General features: G+C 47.3%; 6 protein-coding genes across 6 annotated transcripts; 2 read left to right on the top strand and 4 right to left on the bottom strand.

Annotated features, from left to right (window-relative positions):
* Positions 1–125: 125 nt before the first annotated feature.
* On the bottom strand, positions 126–2,999 carry PUMCH_002903 (uncharacterized protein; the record flags this gene model as incomplete). The annotated part of the gene is made up of 1 exon (XM_063021895.1): positions 126–2,999. The coding sequence occupies one exon, from the start codon at positions 2,997–2,999 to the stop codon at positions 126–128; it is 2,874 nt and encodes a 957-aa protein (XP_062877965.1).
* A 629-nt stretch (positions 3,000–3,628) lies between these two features.
* PUMCH_002902 (uncharacterized protein) lies at positions 3,629–6,463 on the bottom strand (the record flags this gene model as incomplete). The annotated part of the gene is made up of 1 exon (XM_063021894.1): positions 3,629–6,463. The coding sequence occupies one exon, from the start codon at positions 6,461–6,463 to the stop codon at positions 3,629–3,631; it is 2,835 nt and encodes a 944-aa protein (XP_062877964.1).
* A 420-nt stretch (positions 6,464–6,883) lies between these two features.
* On the bottom strand, positions 6,884–7,369 carry PUMCH_002901 (uncharacterized protein; the record flags this gene model as incomplete). The annotated part of the gene is made up of 1 exon (XM_063021893.1): positions 6,884–7,369. One exon carries the CDS (start codon positions 7,367–7,369, stop codon positions 6,884–6,886), a length of 486 nt encoding a protein of 161 aa, XP_062877963.1.
* A 1,570-nt stretch (positions 7,370–8,939) lies between these two features.
* On the top strand, positions 8,940–12,752 carry PUMCH_002900 (uncharacterized protein; the record flags this gene model as incomplete). Its single annotated transcript, XM_063021892.1, has 1 exon — positions 8,940–12,752. One exon carries the CDS (start codon positions 8,940–8,942, stop codon positions 12,750–12,752), a length of 3,813 nt encoding a protein of 1,270 aa, XP_062877962.1.
* A 44-nt stretch (positions 12,753–12,796) lies between these two features.
* PUMCH_002899 (uncharacterized protein) lies at positions 12,797–14,206 on the bottom strand (the record flags this gene model as incomplete). The annotated part of the gene is made up of 1 exon (XM_063021891.1): positions 12,797–14,206. One exon carries the CDS (start codon positions 14,204–14,206, stop codon positions 12,797–12,799), a length of 1,410 nt encoding a protein of 469 aa, XP_062877961.1.
* An 822-nt stretch (positions 14,207–15,028) lies between these two features.
* On the top strand, positions 15,029–15,898 carry PUMCH_002898 (uncharacterized protein; the record flags this gene model as incomplete). The annotated part of the gene is made up of 1 exon (XM_063021890.1): positions 15,029–15,898. The coding sequence occupies one exon, from the start codon at positions 15,029–15,031 to the stop codon at positions 15,896–15,898; it is 870 nt and encodes a 289-aa protein (XP_062877960.1).
* Positions 15,899–15,995: the final 97 nt, after the last annotated feature.

Raw genomic sequence — 15,995 nt, 5'->3', positions numbered from 1 at the left:
TCGACATCAACAGGTTTTGATCTCGTATATCCGAGACTCCAGGTTCATAAGCATACAATTAGCATTTATTTAATCCATTGAATAACATACATAAATCCCTACCCCCCATATTCATAATCCCAAAATCATTGCATGCTTTGCTCTAGCACTGCAAAAGCATTAGCGTCGACTTGTTTTGCGCTTTTGCTCAATGGCTCCTTCATGACATTGGCACTGTCCACCTTGAGAACGTTAGTCATGTCGTCATCAAGAAGACACATCCGGCAGTCAAATGCCACCAAGTTGTCTCTAAGCTTTTCTTTAAACAAGCTCAGAAGTTTAAACAACAAGTTCTCTTTTTCCTGGTCCATTGTTGCGAAATATGGCGCAGTAAAAGCATAAGTTGAGTCTTTGACCCACAGAATAACGATATCACCAACCTCTGGGTGCGGAGCCAAAAGATTTGAAACATGGCGCTCCACGTCTTCCTTTGATACCCCGAAAAAGACATCTTTGATAAGAATTGCGTTATGGAATCCGTCATCTAAACGTTTTTGACGAAGCTCCTCCATAAATTGAGCCTTTCTCAAAGAGTCATCCTGGTGCGCCACTGCTTGTTCAATTGTTTCTGAAGGTTCGGTGGTATTGTCAGTGATGTGCACGAATACGGCTCTGTTTGGCTCCTTGTCATATGACTCGCAATACAAGTTGAAAGATTCAGAAAGATGGTGGATGAAATCACGCTGAGGCTTCAACATTGCAGGAAAATGAAGACTCTTTTGTGGCTCAACTTCTGCTGCAACCATGTCCTTATAGTTCGAGACAAACTCCAAAAGCTTGAGCTCTGTTTGTCGGCACCAATTACGTTGACGGCGGTAAACAGATGTGACGTGCTCATTGTAAACTGGCTCTGGTGGGAGCGAGACATTAAATGCTGCTCTGAGCTCTTTCTCACGAGCTTTTACAGCGCAATCGTCGTCACATGGGATACACTTGCCGATAACAGAGTAGTTACCCTCGAAAGCGCCACATACAGCGGTTTGTTCAAGGTTGCCGCAACTGCACTTAAGTTTGACCTTCTGGACACACTTGACATTATCACACGAGGTATTCTTGCCGCTGTGGCATCTCGAGGAACACATGTGAGGACAAAAGTTACGTATCTTGCGACATTCGAAAGGACATTGAGAAACTGGAGCATGGTCTCCAGCCGAACACTCTTTCAGACAAGCGCGATTGCAAGGATGTCCACAGTCCTTGCGCACATTACAAATTGTTCCGCAAGAAACTGATTTGACAGAGCAAAGGACATTTTTGACTTCTTTCAAACCACACTCACAACGACGAGTTACCGGTTGCGTACATCTTGGACAGGGAACGTCATCTTCATGGCATTGATGCCGACCAGGACGATGGCCACAAGCTGGAATCCTGATACACTGTTCAGTGCACTGAATCTTTGTTCCACAGCGAACTGGGGCTGGAATAACCGTCTTTCCGCAATTGCAGACCAAATCTTCAGCTGAGGATTCAAGACAGACACCACAGGGTCCGCTATGACAAAGGGCTTCACAGCGGTGGATGCCACATTTCTTCAATTGGTTACAGTCTCTAGTGCAAATATGACACAGCTCCATGGTAAGGATCTGATCATTGAAGTTGGCGCGAAGGTTGTTTCTGATTTGACGTTTCATCTCACGTTCTCGACCAAGGGCGGTCTGCTCAAACTCACAGCAGACAGCCTTGTGGACATGCTTGCGACAGCTAAGAAGAGCTGTACACTTATGAAGGCACTTGGGTATAAATCCTTGCTCGATGGCTCGGCAAGGAACCAAAAACGTGCAGTTTCCGCAACCACACTTGACTGGTTGACTATTGTAGCATTCACATGGCCCGGAGTGGCATTGAGCTTTGCACAAACAACCGCAGCCCAATTTCTTGCCACAAGGATTGTTGCAAACGGGCATTGGGTCGGTACATTTCGTTCTATTGATGTTTGACTGCGCAGTCTTCCCACAGTAACAAGACTTGACCACGTCGGGAGAGAGCTTGCAGTGGGGTTTGTTTCTTGGGAGCGGCAGACAAGGCAAGTCTTCGAAGTGAGTCTCGCAATCGTAGAAGCTACGAACGGTCCGGCCGCAGGAGACTCCACCCACGATCTCAGATCCATCCTCCTTGTAGCCGAGGCGCGGAACGGTCTCTGAACAAGCAGTTTCCACAGTTTCATGGCCGCAGTAGCACAGCACAGAGATTTGCTCGGAGCAAGCGCCACAGAGACCTTCATGGCACTCTTTCTGTGGACAGCGATGGCCCATGGAGCACACTACAACCTCGCAGGGACTATCGCACTGCCAGCCAGTCTCATATGGCGTCATGAGGCACGGAAGCTGCTGCGACTCAGCACCACACTTGCATCTCATTGTAGGCCCCATGGCTCCACAAGTAGGATGCTTTCCTGGATGGCACTGGACCATACACTGGTGCACACAAGTGTCGTATTTATGGCCACACGAGTTCCCGCACGAGAACGAAATCATGCTGTCAGGTCTAGGGTTGGTTTTCCGCCCGCACCAGCACGTAAACCTCTCGGGAAGCTTCTTGTGTTCTACATGGCAAGCAGGACATCTCCAGCGACGCTCAGCGGTGGTCGAAGAGCCGCGCGTGGCCCAGTCCCGGATACATTCCAAGTCATATACACGGTAGCAGTCCAGACAAGACCAGATCTGACTGTGTCTGTCGATTTCACAGGTACACACAAGACAGACGTATACGCCCTCCTCGATCTCCTGTACGATGGTGGATGCGAGCGACTCGTCGACCTGCTCCAAGTCCGAGTCCAGCTCCGTCTCCAGGTCCGACTCTGAGTCCAAATCCAGGTTGGATTCCGAGATATCTGGAGTTGCTTCTTCAAACGACGATTTGCTGGAATTGGCCGATGAAAGTTCATTGGCGGCCATCTCTACAGTTCCAACATGCGCACTCGGCGGTTCTTCCGGCGGTTCTGGCGGTAGACCTGACATTTTTCAGGAAAAGAAGTAGTATTAGTTGGAAAAAAGAAAGGAAGTGGAAATTAGCGAGAGATGAGGAATGGGTGGCGGAGGGGGGTATTTATAGGTAAATTTCGGGTCGAATAATCTTTTGTGATAGTTGGTATTTTCTTAGCGGTTAATTTCTCTTTTGGTTGGGTTGTTTTTCTGTATCCTTTAAGTTTCTAGATTTGCCACCCAAATGAGATCCAAAATTAGTGAACAGAATAATTTTTTCAGACATAGTAGTTTCAAACACAAAATATTGTTTGATAATTCTTAAGATCTTATTGGTTTTCCTATTGCTACGAATTTAGCAGAACTGAATAGGCCACAGCGAGTGATTGATCGATCTAACCAACGACAATCAATTTCTAAGGGTCCAAAGAAGATTCATGATCAATTGTATGTGAGCTCGAAAAAACAATGTTTTTGTCTTGGTTGCAACTGACCAACAATAAATGTAGTAAGTACTAGAACCATAAAAATGGCACAACGAAGACAAAGACAGTACTATTCAGTACAGTTCGAGGCTAGAGCCTAGTTTTGACGCTAGGCCCGATCTAATCCACTCTCTGGAGTTCTTCAATTATTTCATATATTAATCGTAAACAAGAGACAGGTTAGCCTATTCTAACGCTTCTTCTCTTAAAGAAATTCATTACCTTGCGGGCCGCACTGGCCTCCTTCGCAGTTACATGCGTGTTAGTGGTGTTTTGTGAGATCATGCTCATAGGGCGTCTTTGCGAATTCGACGATCCGGCGGATTCAACACGGCGGCGCTCTCGAGAACCCACGTTGGCACCTTCGACTTTGTCCTTATTATTTTCCTCCTGGCCCTCGCTTAAGTTGTAAGAAGAAAACGAGGAAGAACCGTAGAACGACAAGATGCTGAATCGGTTCTTCTTCTTATTCTCTTGCACCTCCTTACTATCAGTCTGTGGTCTCTCAACTGGCACAGGTACTGACTGTGCCTCACTGGCAAGAACAGTAGCTTTCTTCGCAACATCTGGTGTTTCATCGACAAGAGTTTCTACATTAGGGGTTGTGTGAGCAACGCCTTGTTCGATGGCATTGGATGCCTCATTGGGTGAATGGCCGAGCTTTGGCGTAGCTTCTGGATCCAACCTCTGCTCGTCAGGCTTTGCAAGCAGAAGAGAATCACTTTGAGTTATAACGGGAGACTCTGCAGCCACTGCAAACTTAGGCAGTTGGTCGATGATAGGAGTGGCCTTTCCTGGTTGAGGAAGAGTGGTCTGTAGTTTTGGAATCTGGGGAATATTGCGTATGACTGGAAGGTCCGAATCGTCCAAAGGAACTCTCGTAGGGCTGTGCAGCTCCGTCAACTCTAAAGCGTCCATTTTGTCTTCCAAGTAGCTCAACACAGAATTGCGCTCATTGTCATGGTTGCTTATTTCACTAGAAAGAACACCATTAACATTGATTGCAGTCACCACGGAGTCTCTCCTGGTTGTTCTGCGAGTAGTTCCCGCTGCCAGCAAGACAGGGCTACCGTTGCCATTATCACCAATACTCACAGCAGAATCGACACCATGGGGAGTCCGCGTGGGTGAAGACAGTAAGAAGTGCGAGTAAGGGTGCGATGGAGAGTGCGCTTGACTCTTGAAGATATCCAGAACAGTGGATGCGCTATTATTGTACATGATGAAAGACAGAGACATCGAGCCAGGGTGGTACGAAGTTGGGCGCGGACGTTTCTGTGTGTGAGGCAAACGTTCGATCGGAGCTGGGAGCGCGCGTGTAGCCGTTGGCTCAAACTGGGCCGCAGTAGGGCTTTCAGCGATGGTTGGGATTGTACCGGCGTATGTGGAGTTTCTGGAAAGATGCAATGGGGTGACTGGCAGAGACACAGGATCAGATTCAACTGGCTTTTCTTGTTCGGAAATGGCAGTCTGGTCAGAAACCATGGCTTTGAGTGCATTACTAGCAGAAGAGTGTGAGTTTGAAATTGATGCAGATTTGGCGTGGCCCTTCTGGTGGGGCAACAACATAGGCAGCGTTGCAGCAGTGGCATTGGCGGAGATTTCTGCCTGGGTAGAGACCGACGAGGCTCTCTGGCTTCTGTTCTCGGAATCGGTGCTTGTGGCAACGACGTTGGCAAATGATGACGATGTGGTAGGATTAGAATAGATGATGTTGGAGCTGGATGCATATGACTTGCCGTAGGCGGGTTTGGAGCCACTCAACATGAGTGCGGATGAATTGGTTGTCTCTGAGATCATAGAGAAGCGCTTGTTTCTGTTCTGGCCCACTTGCGCAGCCGTGGCAGCAGAGGCGATCTTGCTGCCGCTGAGCTTCTCGTCGTGGGCAATGCGATCCCATTCGGGTTGTCTGATGGCCAAGAGCGATGCATGCAGCGCCAACCATGGGTGGTTGCGGATCTCGTCGATGCCGATACGTCTAGCAGGGTCAGGGACGATGATGCGTCTAAGTAAGTCACGCGCCAAGGGAGACACATACTCAGGGAACGTGAGTCTTGTGGAGCAGATGTAGTTGTATAGACGAACAATATCCGAGCCGTCCTCGTTTTCAATGTCGTCATCGAAAGGCAAGTAGCCAGCGAGCATGGCGTAGAGAATCACACCCATCGACCAAATGTCCACCTTGCGGCCGGAGTACGGCGTTCTGGTAAGCACCAATTCGGGCGCAGCGTAGCACGGCAGCCCGCACGAGGTCTTCATGAGATCGTTTTTGGCGCGGTTGTAGGAGTTGACGAAGCCAAAGTCCGAGATGATGATGTTCTTGTGTTTGTCCAACAACAAGTTCTCCAACTTTAAGTCACGGTGTATGAGGCCCTTCAGATGCATGTAATCGACGCCGCTGACGAGCTGGGCAAAGAGACGTTTGGCCACGTTCTCCTTCAAATGCTTATGCTGCAAGATGTGCTCGAAGAGCTCGCCTCCGGAGGCGTACTCCAACACTATGCCTATATACTTACCGCTCTTCAAAACCTCTACTAAGTTGATGATGTTGGGATGGCTGAGAAGACGCATGGAGTTGATTTCGCGGTGGATTTTCACCTCCAGCTCGGTGTCGCGCGCCAACGTGTCTCGTTTGATCAATTTGATCGCCACCTGGCTCGGATGCTGGCCGTCCTTGCGCCAGCCGAGCTTGACTTTGCCGAACTCTCCTTCGCCGAGCGTCAGGCCCAACACGTACGCGCCAAAACGCACTTCTCGGTGCGCCTTTCGGCTGGAGCCGGATAGACTGTTTCTGGAGTTGAGAGCAGACGCATCGGAGCGCGACCTATGGTCTTCTGACTCAATGTAGCTCTTTTCATGGACGCTTTTCAGCGCAACGGCCCGGTTCTGGACCGCAGACGCATCGATGGTGGATCTGTCCATCTGGCGCGGCACGTGGTCCGCCATTCCGGGCAGAACCATCGTCGCACCCGGCGAAGGCATCCGGGGACTGGTTTGTATCTGGGCCACAGACATGGCTATGGATTATGGTGTAGGTAGCTTGTTCGGCGAATCAGTGCCAATGAATCTGCGCAGGGGAGCAGAGACAGCAGAAACAAATACAGCGGGACTCAGCAGCACTCCCATATAAGAAACCCCGAGAAAAACACAATCGAAAACGTCAGAAAGTGGCGGGCGGGGCTCCTTTTATAGTCCGGTGGAAGGGATGAACTAAAAGAGGGAACGAACAAAGGAAGGGGCTACCGCGGAAAGGAAATAGAAGCGAAAATGAAACCGACGAGCGAAGTTGAGGAGGTTTTCTCGTACTGAGAAGAGGGTTTCGTCGAAATTCGCAGAAAAACGGCCGTGTGTCAATGATCCCCGGCGTGAAATGGGCGAAAACAGAAAAGTCTGATCAAGTAATTTTTAGTGGAGTGATAGCTCGCGACCACAAAATTAGCGTGGAATACCAGGGGACAGACGTGCGAAAAAAAAAACGGCTTCCCGGTGGATGCAACTGCAGCAGACGGGAAATTTGCAAGAAAAGAAAGCGTGGGTTGGACGTGGGGCCCGACACTGATTCTGCTGTGTTTTTATTGCCCGCTTCGTTGTGGTCACTGCTGGGGTGTTGTTGTGTGTTTGTTGTGGACATGGCCTAATTGGGAAGGAGGCATGCGTCCGGTGATATATTAGGGTATGGACAGGGCTACGAGACCTCTTTTTTCGTTGGGATTGTGTCTGGGTGAGAATCAGCGGGCTTGGGGGGTGAATAAGTGAGTTTGGGGTATGTGTGTTTCTGTTATTGCTGTTTGGATTGTGGGCAGTTGTTTCATGTGTTGGATGCAAGTTGTTCGGCTGCCGCTCTTGTTTTTTGGGGAGTTTTTTTTGCGACGCGTCTACTCCGTTGCTCCTTCTCTCTGTTTTCAGTTCTCGTTTGGTCATTTCTGCCGCCTCTTTCGGTAATTAGTATCTCTTTCAGCTTTGATAGAGGGGTCGGTCCTGCAGCCAGGAGGAGGGCCGACCGTTGCCACTGCAGATAGACGTTTCAGCCCACTGCGCAGGTCGCGTATTTAGGTCTCGGATATATTTAGCAGAAGATAGCGAGGGGCCAGAATGTGGACATTTGGAATCTAGGGTGATTTTTTGGAATGCAATATTTTCTAAGGTTTGTGCTGGAGTTCTGGAACTTCTGGAACTTCTGGAACTTCTGGAACTTCTGGAACTTCTGGAACTAGTGGAATGTTGTGCACGTGCTAGTTTGAGTGTCATTACTAGAGGTCTGACTGGGTGTAGTATTGGATGAAAGGGGTCGTTGAAAAAGAAATGTCATTTTGGTATTTGGAAATTTCTATTGGATTCAATTCTTTGTCCTACTTAACTACAACCGAGTTTTTGGACGTGTCAACGATACTGGTAGATGGTATATGACAAATATTGATCTAGCTACCTATGTCAAGACAGTATAATACTAAACTTGGGCGGGTTCTTTGTCTACCAGCCTTTCTGTTTTAATTAGTTTGAATTCTGACTCTTTGAATGCCTTTGATTATAGGATTTCCAACGTAAGAATGTCATTTGATGCGTCCTCGTAGATTTCACGGTGAGCTCTGAATCGACCCTCAATTGCTCAGGAATATGGTAATCAATGAACAACTAATTTCCTCATCTAGAAAGAGTTATATACCCATCTTTATCCACAGCGAAGGTTCGGTAGATGCTTCTTACGAATAGTTTCAAATTTCGAGTTGGTGATTTAGTGCTTGTAAACTCCCTAATTGCGGAATACTTCTCTTTTGGCTATCGATCTTAGTAGTACGCGTGGCTGTGGTGCAGTTGCATTCTTCCTCATTGATTCGTGTCACCAAAGACTGAGACAGTTCCTATATCCAAACATCAAATCTACTCGCTCAAAGAAATTGGGGCGGAAAATGTTTGAATGGCCTTCTCTGATCCACATTGTAGCTCATCAACTTCCACCGGTCCAGTAATTCATCTTCAAATTTCGCCGAATTCTCCCAGCAATACGAAACACTTTTTTCCAGATCATTACTAAATTTGCTCAATTACTTCAGAGACCATGTCATCTCATATAATTGTACGATCACTCAGCAAGCCCCACATACACCGATCGAATTCTGGAATCAACCAAAAAAATGCAGGATTTCAAATCTCAAATTATTTTAAAAAGTAAAATACATTCATCACTCGTGTTTATGGCCGACGGTGTTCTCCACATGTCAATGACACACTACGTCAGAGTCGTTGGCCTGATCACAAACCATAATCCAATCTTTTCCACTTCAACAAAATGAGTTTAACTCCAATAGATTCAAATACAATAACGCAAAATCGTAATTTTTTTTGCAAAAAAATCCCAATATTCTCCGTTTCTCTCCATTTCCCATCCCCAGATCATATTTTCCACCTACACATAAATCAATCTGAAACACGCGCCTACACGTCCTCCATATTCTGAAACACATTCACAAAATCCAAGATCCCTCCCCCAAAAATGGTCAGAAGGGTCGCCTATAAGGACGTGTTGGCCACTCCAATCATATCCACCATCGCAAACACAATCCCCACCAAAGAGCTCCTTCTCCGACTCCAGAAAATCGCAGATACGCTTTCGGGAATCGACCAGGATGACGCGTCGACGGAGGATTTCCGCGCTCTCGCAGAGAATTTGGCCAACAAGAAGCTTCTCGCCAATAAAAACGTCGGTATTCGCTCGTACGCTTGTTGTGCGCTCACGGACATTCTACGTCTCTTTGCACCCGATGCACCATTCGAGCCAGAAACGCTCTCGGGCATTTTCAAACTGTTCTTCGCCGAGTTTGCCGGTTTGTGGAACGAAGAAAATCCCTACTATCAACAGCAATGCTACATTTTGCGCCGCATAGTGGAGGTACGCTCCGTAGTGCTCATAGCAGACCTCCCAGATGCAGAGAAATTGGTGTCCAAAATGTTTGAAACGATGTATGTTCTTGCGGGCAAGGGCCTTCCATCCCGCTTGGAGCCTCTTGCCGCAGAAATGCTCTCCGAGACCGTTTCTGAGGCCGATACCATCCCGCGCGATGTGGTGGGCCTAATCCTCAAGAAACTTATTGTGCCGGCCAGTTATCCGGTCGCTGCTCTGAAGTCCAATATCGGAAACACGGCTTTTGCGTTTTCGCTCGCTGTTTGTCAGGCCAACGTCGATAAGATGGCGCGCTATGTGTCTCAACACTTCTCTGAGATGCTAGACGCCAGCGTCTCTGCCAATGACCTGGGAAACACTGGAAAAGACTTCAAAGCTTCATATGCGGCTCTCGAAAAAATTCACAGCTCGTCGATCCAAATCTGGGCCCATTTACCGGAGCTTTTGAGCTCGGTCATGGGCTTAATCGGAGACGAATTGAACTCTGACAACGAGAAGATTCGAGAGTTGGCGACCACCTCTATCGGAAGCATGCTTGCATCTGAATCTTCTGGACAAAGCTCCTCGACAACAAGATTTATCTCAGCACACAAGTCTGCTTGGGCTACCTGGCTAAAGAAATCCTCCGACGCTTCCGCCGGAATCAGAGCGGCATGGGCCAGCAACGTGGTGCCAATACTATCCACTCAGACCTTGACCACTGACGTGCTTCGAGAGCTCTGTGATGGTCTTACCAAATGCTTGATGGATTCAAACGAGAAAGTGAGACTCACCGCTTGCAAAGCAATCAGATCGTTGCCGCCCTCTATGTTCATGAACAAACTATGCTCTGAACATTCTCTCAACTCTGTGTTGCCTCTCTGTCGGGAGAAACACGTTGACATCCGTAATGAGGCCATTTACTTTCTCTCCGAACTTTACAACTACTACCTGGAGCGGGACTTACAGGGAAAAGTGATCGATTTTGGTGTTTTGGGAGAAATGGAAATTGCCAAGGTCAAAACAATATTGAGCTCTACAATCCCTAATACTATACTACAGCTCAACTACGTCAACGACAAGCTATTAACTGCCACCGTTGATATTGTTCTATTCGAGCAGTTGGCTCCTTTCAATGACGACTCATCGATCCGAATGAGCCGTCTATGTCTTCTTTACGAGAATCTTGATCAAAGAAGTAGAACTACGTTCAATGCAATTAACAGCAGACAAAAGAAGACCGTCGAAGTGATGCTCAAGTTTGTTGACTTTGCAGAAGAGTATGCCTTGGAATCCTCTTTGCAGGCAGAGAACAAGGAAAACTCTTCTGAAAGTTCAAAGGCTCGCAAGGAGAAGCTACTTGTGAGCATGGAAAGAGTCATCAAATGGATTGTGGCCTCATTTCCTGGCGGAATCCACAGCTATGAGTGCATTGAGAGGTTTTTCTTGCTCAAAAATTTGCGTTTGATCAATCTTTTGAAGAACACCATAAACTCCCAACTGGACTACAAGTCTGTGAAAAATTCCATCAAGGAGATTCTAATGAAGGTTGCAGATGAAAAGAGCATCAAGATAGACGGAGAATCCACGCGATTATCTGCCGCGGACATGATTTCGAATCTCAAGCTTCTTCTTTACAGAACATCCTTCATTTTCTACAACAAGACAAATATAGGGCAGATCATGGAGCTTTGTATGGATCAAGAATCCCGCTTCCACAAGGTTTCTAACGAGATCATCACAGAGATCTCTAATACATCTCCGGCTGGTTTCAAGAGTCATGCAAAGACTCTTGCCACTATGATAGTTCAGGCTAAGGATATTGAGAACAGCATCTCTCTTTTGCGCACCCTTTATCGATTTGGCAAAAAAAATTCGGCAAGCTTGCCAAGCGACGAGGCTTTTCTCGACCATTTGGCTGAGTTGGCCGTTACCGGAACAGCTACGCAAGCTAGATACGCAGTCAAGATTCTTCACTGCTATGAAGATGTAGATGGGCAATTGAAACATATTTATGACGCAATCTTGCCATTTTCCACGGACAAGACAACCTCGGCGCATATTTGTGCTGTAGCCCAAATGACCAGACTCGCCTATCCAGCTCTTGCGTCCCAATGGAACGCAGTCAGCCATTATGTCATTGAGGAAGTGCTTCGCAAGAATCTCTTCAGTATGGAAGAAACAATGTCTGGTGAATTCATAAGCGACTCAGAATTGCAAGAACACGAAGTCCTTAATAGAAAGTTGTGTTCATTCAAATTGCTTGTGAACAAAATCCGCTCCATTCGTGAATCGACTGAGGCACCAATTGTCGAAAAGACGGTCAAGCTATTCTCCGCTTTCATTTCAAACAACGGTGAAGTGGTCAAATCGTCCGAGGAGCTGATTCCAACACCGCCCGGCTATAGGGCTCGTCTTCGTCTAGACGCTGGTCGCAGTCTCTTGAAGTTGGCGCAAGTTCCTGTTGTAGATGCAACAATCAGTCATGACACAATATGGAAGATTTCGCGTTTGCTCCGTGACGAGACCTTGCAGGTGAGGAAATTGACCTTTGAGTCTTTGAGGAAATATTTATCCAAGAACACCATTTCTGAGCGGTTTCTTTTTCTCGTGTTCATGTTGGGACACGAGCCAGATGAAGTCTTGAAAAGTGACGCTAAGAAGTGGATACTGTCGCAGCACTCAAAATTAGAGGCCAAGAATAACCATATGCTTGAAACGGCTTTGGCTCGGCTAGTCTTTGGAATCGCAAATGATGGCATATTTAAACAATTCATTGACGAGCAGGAAACAACCGAGGTTTCTGCTACCAAAGAAGTTGAGGCCTACATCTATGCGCTGAATTATATTCTGGTGTATTTGGATACTGTTGCCAAGGAGAATAATTGCTCATTGCTCTACTACATTGTCAGTAGGGTCAAACAGTACCGCGCCGTTTCCAATCCAGACACCCTCGACGACGATAGCGTTAATTTGTACAGAGTCGCCGAACTTGCACAACTCATGATCAAGGAACTAGCCGACACTAAAGGCTGGACCTTACAGACATGGCCTGGAAAGTTGAATCTCCCTTCGGACATCTATGCCATGATCACCGACTACGATGAAGCGCTGAGTGTTGTCTCCAGAATCTATATCCCGGACGATGTGCAAGTGGAACTCCGGAACTATTTAGCAAAACCAGGCGCCACGAGGGCCAAAAGAAAACCGGTCCAAAAGCTTGCCCAGGCACGTGGGACTAAGAAAACAAAGGTCCAGAGAAAAGCAAAAGATTCTGAAGGCTACGCATCCGATCAAGAGTCTGTAGCAGTCACTCGTCCGCGTAGGGCTAGCCGGCGCGCCACAAAGAAAGTTGTATATGAGGAGGAAAGCGAAGAAGAACTGGACGAACGCTCAGATGTTAGCGACGACAGCGACTTTGTGTGATGCTAAGCTTCGTAATGTGTATTGAGTCTATTGTGTATCTAATACTATGCTTCCATCTCCTTGAGACTATTGAAATTATTCTTTTGGAACAAATCTTCTCCCAAGATCTGTAAACGAGTAGCAGCAGCGAATGATTTTTTGGAGCCGATCGCGGCAAATTTAGTGGCGGCGACGAGCAAAAGCTTTTGTGCCTGCGATTTGTAGACACCCAGGAATGGCTTAGCAGCGGCCTCCCACCAATTGCATAGCATGACGAAATGAACATCAGAGATGAGTTCCGGCTTGGTATTGAGAACTCTGGCAAGAAAACGCCACTGTGCTCCCATGGAGAAGAACTCGTATTGCCCAGATTGGTCCAGGCTAGCCATGACGGCCCACAACGTGAGAATGCCTCCGATTCTTTCCTCGTACTTGACCTCAGTTTCCCACGAGTTCTCGGAATGCTTCCAGCCCATGAGGATACGGTCACCGTCGGATTCTAGAGCACAAGTAAACCCAAGGATGAGGGAACACTTCTTGACCATTCTAGCGCTGAGATAGTATTCTAGCCCCTCCACTTGGTGTAGTAGAGCCACGGCCAAACGAGCAAGCGGAAGCGCCGCATCGGGCTTGACGGTGACCTCCGTTTCGGCCTGCGAGACGATGGACTTCGACACAAAATTGAGAATCCATTGGTATGCGAGTGGCTCCAGCTTGCATGACAGGATGAGGTCGACCACCTGCGCAGTGACCGTTCGGAGCTGTGTCATGGAGTTCGAGAGCTGGCCGAACTTGACGTTGATCTTTCTTTTTAGCGCGCCCACGTTCTTTTTCAAGGCAGGATTTTTGGCGAGCTCTTCAACCACATCCTTCTTGATCTTCGGGATGCGAAGCATATACTCCAGCACCTCCTTGTCTACGACGCTAGCTACAGTGAGACCCTTATTCGTTTTGGCATTCTGCAACGCTTGTTTCTCCTTCTCGAGCTTCTCGGCCTTCTCGCGGGCTTCTCGTTCCTTCTGTTCCTTTTCAAGCTTGAGTTTCCGTTCCTGTTCCTCCTTGGCCCTCTTGAGCTCCTCCTGTTTCTTCCGTTGCTCCTCCTCTTTTCGCCGCTGTTCTTCCTCCCGTCTACGCTGTTCCTCGGCCTCCCGGAGCGCCTTCTCGTGCTTCGATATCGCGGCTTCTACGCTCTTTTGTAGTTTTGCAAGCTGCAGCTCAAACACAACGTTCAGAGCGCCAACCGCCGTGCGAGCCATTGCCTTCTCCTTCGTGGAAGCATACTTGCCCTGGATTTCCTTGTCTTGCTCGGTGATTCGCTCCAAGCAGAGTTTGTCGAGCTTTTGTAATGTTTCGCTCAAAGCGGATAATGGCGGCTTTGGGCGGAAATTTGCAGCAGCGCTCGGTAGCACCGGTAGCTGAGCTTGATTGGACGGCAATTCGACCTCGCTGTATCTTTGGGGAAGGCCAAACCGCATGCTTTTTGAGAAGAGAAGGTGTATGTGAAGAGACGATGTGTGAATGCTAATTCTGGGGTACAAGAGGTAATTTGTGGAGTGATGAAAGTTGATTTGGGAATTAATTTGGAAAGTAAATGAATTCTCTTTTGTTGAATAGTGGGACTATTGTGTGAGGTTCTGTTTGGGGACTCTATTGGTTTTGCAGAAGTTTATCAGGTACTGTATGCTAAATGATGGGAGACACTTTAAGAATCGTTGAAAATGAACTTTCTTTTGATTTTTCTATTCTGAGACCTTCCTTTTTTGTATGCGCGGGCTTATTCGGATCTGTTGAGCATCCATAGAAGACTAGAAGATATGTTCCAGTCGTTTTCTTTTCTAAAACCACGAAATCAAACATCAAAACCAAAAAGAACTCTTTAAAGTTTTCGAAAAGAAATCAGTTGATGAAATTTTGCATATCTGTTCTGTCTATCCAGATTGTCTTACAGTATTCATCAAAGCTCATTTCTGACTCACATTCAGTAAAGTAAATACATACTATCTGATTTTTCAAGATCTCTAAAAAAGAAGAAAAAGAAAAATTTCCTTTCTCACTCCAAACTTCCTAGATCCACTTCCCCCCTCTATCTGTAAGACAGAATCACACATACCCAACCACACCGCCAAAACACATACACAAAAGCATCTCCAAATTAAATCCCTCAAATATAATCAACCATTTTCAAAACCCTCCAACTTAAAAAAAACATATAAATACCCCCCGTCCCCCACCTTAAGGTCCTTTCTCCAGACTTCCTGTACACCACTGAAAAATTCCACCATACTACATCTTCTTCAATGTTGAAACAGTGTCTGCGCCTGTTCTCGACCGCCGGCGCCCGTCTCGGCGGCTACTCGACGGTCCAGCCCGTGCACCATCTTGTCAAAATCAAAAAAAGTGCCTTGATGCCCAAGTACGACGAGGTCTCCATCCCCAAAGATGACATCGAATCTGTAGGCTTCAGACCAACCGAAATCGAACAGGATCGTGTTGCCGAACACTACCGCAACTCGCTCAAGAGCGACTTGATGTTGTATTTCTACGAGCACGACGCTGAGGTCGTCCGCGGTCAGAAACTCAGAGACCACGACCCAACCTCTCCATATGCGTTGTATCGTCACAAAAGAAAGCCTCGCGGGTTCGGAAGACCCACACGTGATGTGTACCCCATTGGTCCCACCAACATCCCTGAGCTTACGGGGATCTCGCTCAATCTCTACGCTAAAGATGCCCATGTATACCCATGGCTCAACATCTCCACCAGCTTGCAGTTGGCCCAGATCACAAACGTGAAGCCCAAGCCTGTCAAATCGAAGATCAACGACTTGAGTTGGAAGGTGCGTATGGGAAAGAGATGTGGTGCCAAGGTGGAGTTGACCGGCTCCGACATGAGCCAGTTCTTGCTGACGCTCACCGAATTGGTGTTGCCCAGAATAAGAACGTTCCGCGGTGTGCCCAAGAAGTCTGGTGACAAGTTCGGTAACATTTCCATTGGTTTGGATCCAGAGGACGTCAAGTTCTTCCCAGAGATTGAACACTTCCAGGAGTTGTTCCCCAACCTTTTCGGTTTCCACATCACATTCAAGACCTCTGCGCGTACCGATGATGCTGCCCGTGTGTTGTTGAGCTCACTCGGGTTGCCATTTGAGAATGCTCCTGCCATGTAAATAGATACTAATGAACAAATGTAAGGGAATAGAAATGTATAGCAGATATATTCGATAGTTGAGTATGCAATCAAATTAGATAATATATTAAATATAT

Source organism: Australozyma saopauloensis, chromosome 3 (assembly GCF_035610405.1).
Source record: "Australozyma saopauloensis chromosome 3, complete sequence".
NCBI lineage: Eukaryota > Fungi > Ascomycota > Pichiomycetes > Serinales > Metschnikowiaceae > Australozyma > Australozyma saopauloensis.
The sequence above is the reverse complement of the archived record's forward strand: the minus strand, read 5'-3'. Positions and strand labels throughout refer to the sequence as shown.